Below are 12,044 nucleotides of genomic sequence, written 5' to 3'. Positions count from 1 at the left end.
ACTCTGTTACTCTCTCTAAAACTCTCAAACTTTAACAGATCCTCTTAAAAAAAATAAATAAAAATCTCCCCATGGCGCCTTTGTTTCTGGAGACCATTTGCATTACCTTGACTTGCTGGCTTGCAATGCCACCCCAAGCCCTGTGATGAACCATTGATGCACATGGTTGTCTAGACCAGCACGTTGGCTAAAAAAGAAACATATCTTGATCTGAATAAGCTGCTGTGGCAGTGGGCATTGGTTGAAGCCTGCTGATTTACACTCAGGGTGATCTGATCCAAGCAGGCTGGGTCTGCACTGCAGGCTCTGGAAATGGGGATTTACCTCTCCCCATGGTGGCTCTGCAAGTGTGATAAGGTTAGAGAGAAGATTGCCCAGCACACTGCTAAAACCTTGGGTTAACCTACCGTTCTTTCATCCAAAATATGGTGAATGCCAATCACACAGCTAATGGTTTCGGTATTGATACAGCATCCCAGTCTGCCAGACAGACAGACGGCCAGGCATGTACAGAGACAACAGACGGACAGACAGCCAGCTCCATCTGCCTCAGTGTATGAGCTGTCCCTGCTCTCCAAGAGGAGTGAGGTTTTCAGGTCAGAACCTATCTCTAGCAGCCACCACTACAAAATGCCAGTCCTGGCTTTGAGTGTAAGATGCAAAGCCCGACTTCCTCTTTTAAGTATCTCTCAGTTTTAAACTTGCCTGGCTCTGTTCCCAAGGAGTATCCTGCAGCACAGGCCCACCTGCCTGATGCAGACTTTATTTCTTATTAAAGATAAGCTCCCATCCACCCAAAAATGAGTGACTTGATGAAGGAATTTTAAAAGACCATAAACTGAAACATATTAGTTTTAAAAGTTTTGTATGTATTTCACTTTTTGTACTCTATGTATAAGATTACGTCAAGTTTCCAACTGAAATAATTTTGAACCAGAAGGTGACTTTCTCTTACAGAATACCAAAACAGTATACTTGAAACTTTTACAGTTTCTTTCTGAAAGAAGGGGGTAGAATTTCACATTTTGTTGAACTCACCTTGCTCCTACCTGATGCTTCTACTTGGTCTCATCGGCATTTTGCAGGAGAAACTGGAGTTCTTATTTTTATCACCAGCCCCCAGTGCCTGTCTTTATCTTGATCATGTCAGCATCCACCTGTGCATTGACAGGCTTACGAAATGTGAGAATTTTGGGCTGCTTCTCTGTCCTTGAGGGCTTTGCTGTGCATTTCATAAACTTGCTGAAACTTAGACTCATCTTTTCTGGTTCTGAAGGTAAAGGATACAGTTACTCTCAGATAATGGTACACTGCTCTATCATGCAGATTGCTTCCTATGAATGCTTCCCTTTCACAAGAGGCCAGACTCAACAGCCTGAGACCTTTGGTGTGCTTGTGGCTTTGCAAGGTCAAAGAATCAATGAATGTTTGCTGGCAAGGTGTGACTTGCTAATTTGGGTCAAACTGCAATTTGTATTGTACTCTCATATCTCTTGGTGCAGTTTTGCCCAGATGACTTGCAACTGGATCTCTCATAAATCCCAACCTGGGGAAGGCAGAGGTGGGGAAATGAGATGGTTCTGCAGGTTGTGCACATGCCAGGGCGCAGACAAAAGACAGAGGATGGTGAGAAAGAAAAATAAACTCTTGACGTATCTTATAGAAGCACCACAAAAGGTATTTTCAGAGAATGAAACATTTTAGAAAACAATAAATTTTATATGCAAAAGCAAGTACTGATTTTCTTTCTTAAAAAAAAAAATTCTGCAGATGATATACTCATCATATAACTTCCTCCAGTAAGGCAAGATGCACCTTAATAAACACTGGAAAAACACACAATGCTCATGTAGACAAAAAATGGTAGACACTTTTTCTCTCTCCAACATGTCTTAATAGACATTGGTTTTTTACCCAGTGCAAGCTACCAAACATACTATCACATAAAAACTCAGCACTTAGATTACAATAATTTTAAAGATGCTCTTTCTCTCTCTTTTCTTTTGCTTACTTCAAAATGTCTGATACATGGAGGAGATATCAAGGAGAGAGCAGGAGAGAAATTGTTGCAATCTCTATGTGGACATACATCAATAATAACATCTCTTTATAAACCCATAATATTCACATACAGCAAAAGTGTCAGAATATGAAAAAGGAGATTTTTATTTTCTCTTTATAAGCCCCTCTACAATGCAAAATTTGCATCCCACAGAAAGGAAACACTGAGGAAAACACATTTCAGTGACTGAAATGCCAGCAGAGTTAATGATGCTTGCAATTGTTTTCCCATTTTTATTTCCTCTGAAGCTTAAAGCTCCATGGAAGGTAAAACACACCCATTTTCATCTTCTGATCCTCCATCTGTCCAGCAACACTGCAGCCTGTGGCCCCTGCACAAGGATGAGTCTTCCCTTGCTCCAGACATGGAGACACACGCCAATGTGGCATGGCCTTGGGTGTCCCGCATTTCCTCCAAGCACAACCATGGGCCACCTTCCCCTGTGCCCAGGAGCATCCTGCCCCAAGCAGAGTTCTCCTTCTCCATGGTCTCACCGGAGGGAATAGTGAATTAAAATTTTTTTTTAAAAGAAAATGGCATAGATTGGAAGAGTACATTATTTGCCCTCCAATGCGTTTACTAAAAGATGTTGTTTTTCAGAAATTCAAAATAGACACTATTTCCATTCATAGTTTTTTTAAAGTTGATGCTTAACTCAAGCCCCATTCAGTATGGGAAAAAGTTTGGAGAAATCAGTGTTTTGTTTCAGCATTTTTAAAGACAACACATATCAGAACTTTACCTCACAAGCACTATAAATACACATAGGCTGTTTTACAGGAAACAAAACCAAAAATTCTCAGCAAAGAGACTTTACCAGTAGAGGGAGGAAAGAAAAAGCAAAGCATTTTTGAGCGAAGCCAAGGTTTTCTTCTATTTTTTTTCTTGATTGTAAGAATTACAATGGAAGTATGGCTAGAGAAAATACTAGGCAATAAAACTTACAATAAAGTTTACCACAGGGAAGTCATGAGGACTGAATATGGATACCACCTGCTGTAGAAGTATTGTGAGATTTTCATAAGATTTCAGATTTTACACGAGAACAAGGAGCACACTGGTTGGGCTGGTGGCCAGGCTGCGGGCGTAGGGTATTGGAGTCCTGAGATGATGAACAGCTAACTTTGATCACAGTGACTGAGAATTCAGTTATTCAAGAAGATTAAACAGCTGAAATTTTTATGGGTACCACAGAACTGTCAGATGGGCTTGACTGTGGGAAACGAGAACAAAAGAAGTTTGGGAAGAGGGTCTGCTGAGGAATTCCCCCATCATGACTTCTTTGCAACTTAGTAAACATGTGCAATTCATTGCTTACATACTGGAATTAATTTTCTCCAGAATTTGAAAGTTACAAGTCTGAAGCACAAGAAGTTCACTGCAGTCCCAAACTCCTTTAGGTGCTTCTGTAAGTCACCCTGTGCTATCACCTGGAGGCTGGAGTTCCATTGAACATTTCTAAACTAAATGAAACTTTTTTGAGACCTGATAATCTTTGAAAGTCTAAATAAGCTTGGAGTGTATTTATTTTATATTTTAAAAATAATTTTGGTGTAATTTAATCCCTGAAGCTTTACAAAGGTTTTTATGAACAGGCTCACATTCATTAACATTTTCTGCCATGTGTTCCAGCATGTTGCAAGCCCCGCCATTTGTGGATAGAAATGATGCATATTCCTGACTATAGCAGAGACATATATATTATCCAGAAAGCTATATGACAACTCTGACAATCTGCCTTTTAATATCTGTTTGCTTGATATACCCTTATTTTAAAGGGGAGTTTAATGATGCTCTGGAAATGCTGCTATATTCCCACCCGCTGAATTCAATTAACACAGCAGGTGGGCAGTCAAGATATTTTGACAACTATTCTTCCATCTCAAAACTATGTAGAATTTACATTCCAAAAGGTCTCAAATACTGACATGATAATTTGTAATACCTTCAAATGCTTCTTTGTATGAGTTAAAAATTCAGACAAACCTCATCTTGCCACAGTCCCCAAAGCTCACACTCAAAGGCAAAGCTGTGAAAACCTTCTCAGCTCAAAGCTCTGCAATTGCATGTGATGACTTAAGCAGTGGAGTTCCCATCAAGTCTCTGGAAATGTTTACAGGGTTTTTCATGTTGTCACCATGGAAGACAGGGAAAGTGTTAAATCAGCGGGATTTGAAGGATCAAATTCTTACTATTCATAGAAAATGGAACCACAATGTCCTCTCTGCAGCTGATGTATTTTAATGCTTCCCACATCCTGGCATCAGCTACGCTTTTACAAGTTAAAAACAAAGATAGGTTTGCACAAACCTACCTGACATAGTCAAACAAGGACACAAGTGCTACCTGAAGCACAGTTTAGAAAATACTTTATACTTCATATATATCTGGAAAGAAATACAGCTAATTTTTATTTGGCAACATTATAGTCCTGTTTCCGGTGTGAGGTTTCTTTGGTTTTAATTTATTTATTAAACTACTGCTCCTCATCAGCACTTATTTCAGCAGTTTGGGACCAGATTCCACTGCTCAACACTGCTGCTATCAGCTGAGTTTCTGTCACTGGATTAAATCTAGCTCACTGTTTGAAAGAGCAAAACGTGGTGAAATAATGAGCATATTATTGTTATTGTTATTCTAATTTTGACAGTGTTTGTGTCGTAAAAAATCAGAGAAAAAGATGGTTCCTGCTCTAAAGAACCCATAGTTTTAGAGTCTCAAGCTGCATCCCTTCCACCTCATTGTCTGTTTCTAAGGTTATGTACTTTGCCTCTTGCAGGATCCTCCCACATATCTAAAACCTCCCTTACCATTTCAGTGGTTAAACGAGTTGTGAGAAGCAGGCAAGCAAGTTGCCTGTGTGCATGCTTCAAGTTGCTGTGTCTCTAATGACCTTTTTTCATGCTCTTTCGTCTCTAAATTTAGCTAACTACTAAAGCCAGAGTCTAGCAGATTGGGGGACACGGGAAACACTAATGCAGAGACCGTAGATAATCACTCTCAAAAGAACAGCACAGATTACAAGGAAGTGTAATTACTATTCCGTAGCCAAATGAAGCTTATTTTATGAAATTGCACCTTTTCAAGTCTAGTAAACCCTTAAAATCATTCATTCAAGACCAATACATGAAGCACAAAATCAAAAGTATTATTTAAGGGCTGATACCAAGAATCTGAAAATCTGTTCATGTTAGGATTGTATTTCAACAGACAACACTGTAACTGCCAAGCACAAGTACACCTTAAATCTGAAATGTGATCTTTTAAATAGTTGCCTCTATGCCATTTAATGAGAACATACTGGAGAATCATGGGAAAGAGTTAAGAGTGTGAATTAAAGTATAGAGATTCAGAAATGTACTGTACAGATACTAGCACTGTTAGTGAGACACAATGATGATACTATACCGAGCATCATTATATTGTAGAAAAGTTATGTCGCATTAAATTCTGGTTCATTATTTTCAGATACAAGAAATATGGTAAAACAGGAGATATTCTATACTGTTCAGTTGAGATAAATGGCAAGCAGTTTTATTCCCTGGATCACATATATAAAATAGGATTAAAGTATTAGTAAAACTTTGTGCTTACATAGATAGTTTTTAAGTTTTAATCATCCTAGTTCTCAGAAACGGTACTTCCAGTATTCTAGTCAAAAAGCTTTCCCTTTTTTGAGAAAACAGCACAAGCACAGCCCAGAAAGTTTGTTAAATCTTTCTTTAATAAAGCGGGCTAGATGTTCTTCCAGAGTAAAGATACAAAGCTCCACGACTAAATCAATACCCAGTCAAAATATGATACTGCCTTTCTGCAGTACATACAACTGACATGACATGCAAGAGACTTTAAAGTAATAAATTACAGATGTGAGATACAGTACAACAGTCTCAGATCAGCAATCTTAATGCCGCATTAGTTTTCATCAGCAATTTGCAATGCTTATAATTTTCTATCTCATTATTGTTATCCATGAACATTATGAGCAGGTCATTTCCAGAGAAAAAGAATAATCTTGTATTTTAAATGACAATTTCTCTTTCAGCATATTCTTAACATAACACGAAACAGGGTGATGATTTGACATTTTATCTAATTTACTAGTCTAACTTAATGAATATACTAAAATACTTTTAACTATCTCTGCACTATGATCAAGTATCAGAGACAACATATTTGAGATGTGGAAAGACATGGTACAACCAAAGCAGATTCATTTACTGGAGTTACTCTGATCTTATTTGTATAATCATTTCTCTGCTTTTGAAGATTTTTATCATAATCCCATGGCATGATACACATTCAGCTCATCGGTATTCACTGATTCTTCTCAGAAACTCCCCAGATCTTTATATACTTTTACTACTGTTTTAAAATATGCAATATTAAAGATACAACTAATTTACAAAAATAAAAAAACCTGTACAAATCACACTCTTTCATTGACAATGAGACTGTTCAAGAAAATAGCAATGTGATCCCTGAAACGACCCACTAGAACAGAAATCAAAAGACTGATGCTTAAAAAAAATAAAAAAGAAGTAAAAACATTTTCTCCTCCCAAACTACTGGAATCTTTGAAGGTTTATGTATCATAGAATATAAAACTTTTCTCTCTGTCCCCAGAATATTTCTTTCCTCTTTCCACAGGTACTTCTTGAACAGATTCCCCTTTGTTGTTGGTGCCACAAGCCTTGCTGAATAGGTTAAGGCTAGGAAAGCTTGAAAGACTTAAATAAATCAACAGCCACCCAATCCCCTGGCATTTAGGCAAACTCAGGGTAATAAAATAAACCCAGAGACAGGCATGCATGCTAATTGCAAAGTGATTTTTTTATGAAGCTTAAAATTAAACCAAAATAAACACCTCTCCACAATGTTATGCATTTAAGATCTTTCATCAAAATAGTCATCTGCCTGTTCGCGTTACTCTGTTGCAGAGAGGTGTGATATTATGCCTGCTCATAACATTCTAGTATTTTAACATTTTACAAGGCACAAATAATCTCTGAAGAACTACATGGTGGCTTTTGAACATGTAAGGATGGCAGCTACCATGTAATTACATGACAACTCTTCAGTCACTGACACAGACCTTGTAAAATCTAAGACCAGCAAATTACACGTCACCTCATCTTTGGGATACGGTACTTCATTTACAATTACAGACTAAGCAGCAAATAACTACAATTTCATAACTTTGAACAAACACAAGCTTTGCCATGCAAATATGAAGTTGTTGCATGGTACAATGTATATGCATCTTAAAAGCAAATAATGCTTTTTTTTTTGCTGCTGTGACAGAGTGACATACTAACATTCCTTCCTCAAGCTAACTCTGTGTAGGTCCTGCAAGAGGAGTGGTCTACTCACCACCAGTTGCATTTTGTGAATTCCAACAGAGGTCAAAGGGATCAGAGAGTACAAAAAACTGCCCTCATAAACTTGAAAAAAGCTGTTATTAAATGTACTATGTACTTGATGGGAAAGAAATACACTTTTCCACAGAAGAACAAGTTATAGAGTTAATTAGAAACTTTCTGTTGGTTAACACTGCTGCACCATTATGTTTCTCTTGATTAGAAATATGGAAATCATACAGGAATATATGTAAACAGAGTCTATAGAAGATAATAGCAATGAGACATAAAGTGCTTTTAATTATGAACATTTCATTTCACTTTGCAACCTTCCCTGGTAAGTTATCGTACTTGAGCTAGCTTTAGTTCAACCAGCTCAGGTCTACACTACGAAACACTGTTATTTCCCTTGTACCTACTGTTTTAACTGTGGTAGTCTGGGTAAAATTAAAAAAATCATGCCAGGGGAAGTAAAAGTAGACAAAGAGGGAAAGAGGTGAATTGGGAACTCTCAAGGGGAAAAAGTAGACAAAGGCAAATAAGGCTCTGTTGTATAGGTCCCCATTCTCAAGGAGTTTGTCACATAGTCTCCTGTAAGCACTGAGGAACAACTACACAAACCTCTGCCTTGAACACACCTCAGGCTATTGCCAGATGAAAATGAAGAAATTAGGATTCCTCAAGGGAGAACAAACTTCCTACTAGGATGATGCTTTTAATCTTTTTGATACTCAGTCCTTACTTCTCTAATCACAATCTCTGAAGAAACAGTACCCTTTCCTACTCAGAAAACCCAGTCAAGCATATATTGTAAAAGGACAATATTAAATCTAGCTTGTCTTTGCTGCTTCAGGTCTGATGCCAGGTATCTACACATTTCCATTATGGTACCTAGCATATACTATTCTATCTTTTGGGAAAGCAACAGTTCTATAGTAACAAAGCTCCTAAGTACAGTAAGAGCATAATTAAGAGTAACTGTGTATTAGAACTGGGTTTTACTGGGTCTTTATTTAAGGCAGTTATTAAAATGTATATATTATTTTTTAAAAGTAGCAAATTTATGTTGTTTTTTTGTTTGTTTGCCTTTTTATTTTAATTTAGGCTTTTGGCAGCTGAAATGGGTTACCTTTATCTATTTTCTGTCCTTGTAATCCAAAGAACTATCCAGCCCGTGGAATCATAGAAATTTGAGCTGAGTTGTAATGACTGATTTCCCAAACTCTCCCGATCTGTTTCTTTAGATGTCCAGTGGGCTGACAATAGCAAAGTCAGAATCTTTGCTGTTATTACTACTGTCGTCATCAGGGCTGGAGCTCAGGTTGCTGGAGGAGGCTGAAATGGAACCCATCAGAGGGTCAGAGAATATCAAAGAAGAACGAGACGGAGCTTCTGGCTTCACCGCTGCCTCCTTGGGTGCCTGAAGGGACTGTGCTGGCTCTGGGGCAGCACTTTTACTTCTTTCCTCTTCTTTGGAAACCATAATATAGTCATCAGCACTCTTGCTCTCACTGGTGCTTGAATCAGTTGTAGTCTGTGAAACAACGGCACAGAAAGGATTTAAAGTGAGTACCAGTGTTACCACATGACAAGGCTCATGAAGCATGTCAGGGATATGGGAATGGGACAAAGGAATAGTTACTATCCAAAAGTGGCAATGACCAAATAAAGTGAAAAATAAAGTGGATATTAACATTGGATGACATAATTTGTTATTTCACAGAATCACAGAATATTCTAAGATGGAAGGGACCCATGAGGATCATCGAGCCCAGCTCTTAAGTGAATGGCCCATACAGGGATCAAACCCACAGCCTTGGCATTATTAGCATCATGCTCTGACCAACTGAGATAATTTAAAAAAGCATAAAATGTAACACTCTAAAAATACATTTTTTGGTATAACAGTCTTACATGTCTCACCATCATAGTGCATCCATGTAGTGACCACAGCAGCCAAGCACCAAACACATACATTACAGCTGTGAAGATTTTCAGTAATTACAGTGGGTTTCTCTAGTATTTAATGAAGTAGTTTTGAGAAATTTTTTGCTGCTTTGCATGTACAATGGCATTTTGGAGCTTGTCAGGAGAATGGTTTGATATAACATTTTCTAGTAAAACCTTTGACTTGGGAAATCTGAAGCATACATAGACCTGATTTAGTGTGCACCAGTTTGGGTTCAAAAAATTAGAGCTCCCAGAGCTTCCAGGGTTAGTGTTGTTAACTATTTCCTAACATTTCCAGAAAATGAGCATCTGGGAATCCCACTTCTGACTGGTTAGACCTTGGGAAATGTGTGTCCCTGAGCACTTAGGTAGTGGCTCAAGACCACGCATCAGTGCAACAGAAAACTCTGTGATGTCTCAATCTTATATTCCATTATACTAGCCACATCCAGAATCCCAGCTTTTCCAGTCAGAGCTGTATATAATTAGAAAGGAAGATTGCCATGCACAGTAGAGTGGGATTTCTCACTGGTTGACAACTGGAAGCCTTTTAGCTTGGTTGCAACCCAAATGGACACCACTTTGTTTCCTTCTGCAAGAGCTGCATTCAGCTCCTGTCTAGCTCTATGTTCCTCTGGCTTTCTTGGTTGCTTTTCAGAGTAATAATGCCAAACAGCCTGTAGGTACAAGCATCCTGAAGTGTTGTGATGCCAAAACCAATATATTTGATTGCACGAATGCAAGACTGAAAAAAAGGAGAAGTAGAGAGAAACGTGTATGTCCACATTTGAGGCAATACAAGCCCTTCAGCTGTGACTCTTCCAAAAAAAAAAAAAAAAAAAAGTAAATTCATTCTGAGGTGAAAAGAGATTATAGGTATTACGGAAAAAAAAGAAAGCAGCTACAGAAAAGAAGAACAGGAATAATCTGAATGAGATAAAGGTGAATCTACAGCATGGTATATAAAATTGGAGTATGGAGGTCACCACAAGCATCAGCAAGCCACAGCTGGAGTTACAGTACCCGTGGCCTCCAGCAAAATTTATTTTGCAAAATTTATTCTTACAGCTGAAAATTATTTTCTTGCTTTGATTGCTGTTTATAGATCAGAATGTTCTTGAAACGGTACTGTAGAGTAGCTCAGGAAGCAAAACCCACCTGTGATTAAGAATGATTGTAAGATGAAATGAGAGAGCTGGAAGTCTTTGGATGTCATTTACATAGTCATTACAAATTGTTAAAAGTCACAATCAAGATAAATATCAGCTGAATGGGAAAATATATTCAAATACAGAATTGTGCCCAAATTCATATGAATAAGGATTCAAATATCTCCCTATCTAGTAAATTTTGAAATTTCCTGGTTTGATAATTTATAATTTTTGTGTGTTATCTACAAGTATGCAGGTATAATAATATTATATAATTAATATTACTATAGGTTTAATAACATAATATTCTGTTTTGTAATGAACTCATTTTAATACTTCATAATTCAAATGGAAGTATCTTGAGTCCAGAGCACTGGTTAAAATTTTACCTGTCCCCATGTAAGACAGTAGTCCCACTGATAGAAATTGACATCTATTATTTTTGATTCTGACTTTCCACAGAAAACTTAATAAAATTCATACAAAACACATCAGATTGGTTTTAGAAAGATCAACCACTACCCTTTGCTGAGTGTTATCAAAATTGGTGTCTAAACCTCCTGATCCACACAGAACCAGAGCAGTTCAAATGTCAAAAACTTCAAGCAGTTTCCATGAAGTTAAAACCATACAGATCTATCCTACAAGGAGATATACTTCACTGTTTGAACACTTCTGAGCTGAGACATAATTTGTTATTAATTAGCCTTTTGCTTTCATCTTGTCTGTTTGAAATGGTCTTCATGAGCTGTCAGCGAGTCAGCTGCCATCTCCAGGGGGCTGAGGACACAGGCAGCACACAACCGCGGCTCTGCTCCATCAACACAGAATCACAGAACAGCTCGGGTTGGAAGGACCTTTAAAGGTCGCATAGTCCAACTCCCACAGTGAGGCACACGGACATCTTCAACTGGACCAGGTCGCTGAGAGCCCTGTACAACCTGACCATCAATGTTTCCAGGGATGGGGCATCCGCCACCTCTCTGGGAAACCTGTTCCAGTGTCTCACACCATCCTCATCATAAAATTTCTTCCTTATATCTAGTCTAAATCAACCCTCTTTTAGTTCAAAACCATTGCCCCCTGTCCTTTTGCAACAGGTCCTGCTAAGAAATTTGTCTCCATCTCTCTTTTAAGCCCCCTTTCAGTACTGAACGGCCACAATTAGGTCTCCCTGGAGCCTTTTCTTCTCCAGGCTGAAAATCCCCAACTCTCTCTCAGCCTGTCTTCATAGGAGAGGTGCTCCAGCCCTCTGATCATCTTTGCCACATTGCTCTGGACTTGATCCAACAGGCCCACGTCCTTTGTGTGCTGGGGAGCCCAGAGCTGGATGCAGCGCTCCAGGTGGGCCTCATGAGAGGGGAGCAGAGGGGCAGAATTGCCACCCTTGATCTGCTGGCCACGCTGCTTTGGATGCAGCCCAGGGCACAGTTGGATTCCTGGGCTTGAGTGCACATTTGGGACGTGTCCAGCCTCTCACCCATCAGTATTCCCAAGTCCTTCTTAGTCAGGGCTGCTCTC

At 38.6% G+C, this 12,044-nt stretch overlaps 1 protein-coding gene across 1 annotated transcript in view; it reads right to left on the bottom strand.

Annotated features, from left to right (window-relative positions):
• Positions 1 to 5,767: 5,767 nt before the first annotated feature.
• LOC121673492 (TBC1 domain family member 5-like) overlaps positions 5,768 to 12,044 on the bottom strand; it is a 31,155-nt gene continuing 24,878 nt past the window's right edge. Inside the window, exon 5 of the mRNA XM_042046827.1 lies at positions 5,768 to 8,956. Coding sequence (XP_041902761.1) covers positions 8,663 to 8,956 — 294 coding nt within the window. The 3' untranslated portion in view covers positions 5,768 to 8,662. The remainder of the gene's footprint in view (positions 8,957 to 12,044) is intronic.

Source organism: Corvus kubaryi, unplaced genomic scaffold, assembly GCF_017639235.1.
Source record: "Corvus kubaryi isolate FWS band 111438036 unplaced genomic scaffold, C.kubaryi_AGA036_p1.0 65460, whole genome shotgun sequence".
NCBI classification, from domain to species: Eukaryota; Metazoa; Chordata; class Aves; order Passeriformes; family Corvidae; genus Corvus; species Corvus kubaryi.
The sequence above is the reverse complement of the archived record's forward strand: the minus strand, read 5'-3'. Positions and strand labels throughout refer to the sequence as shown.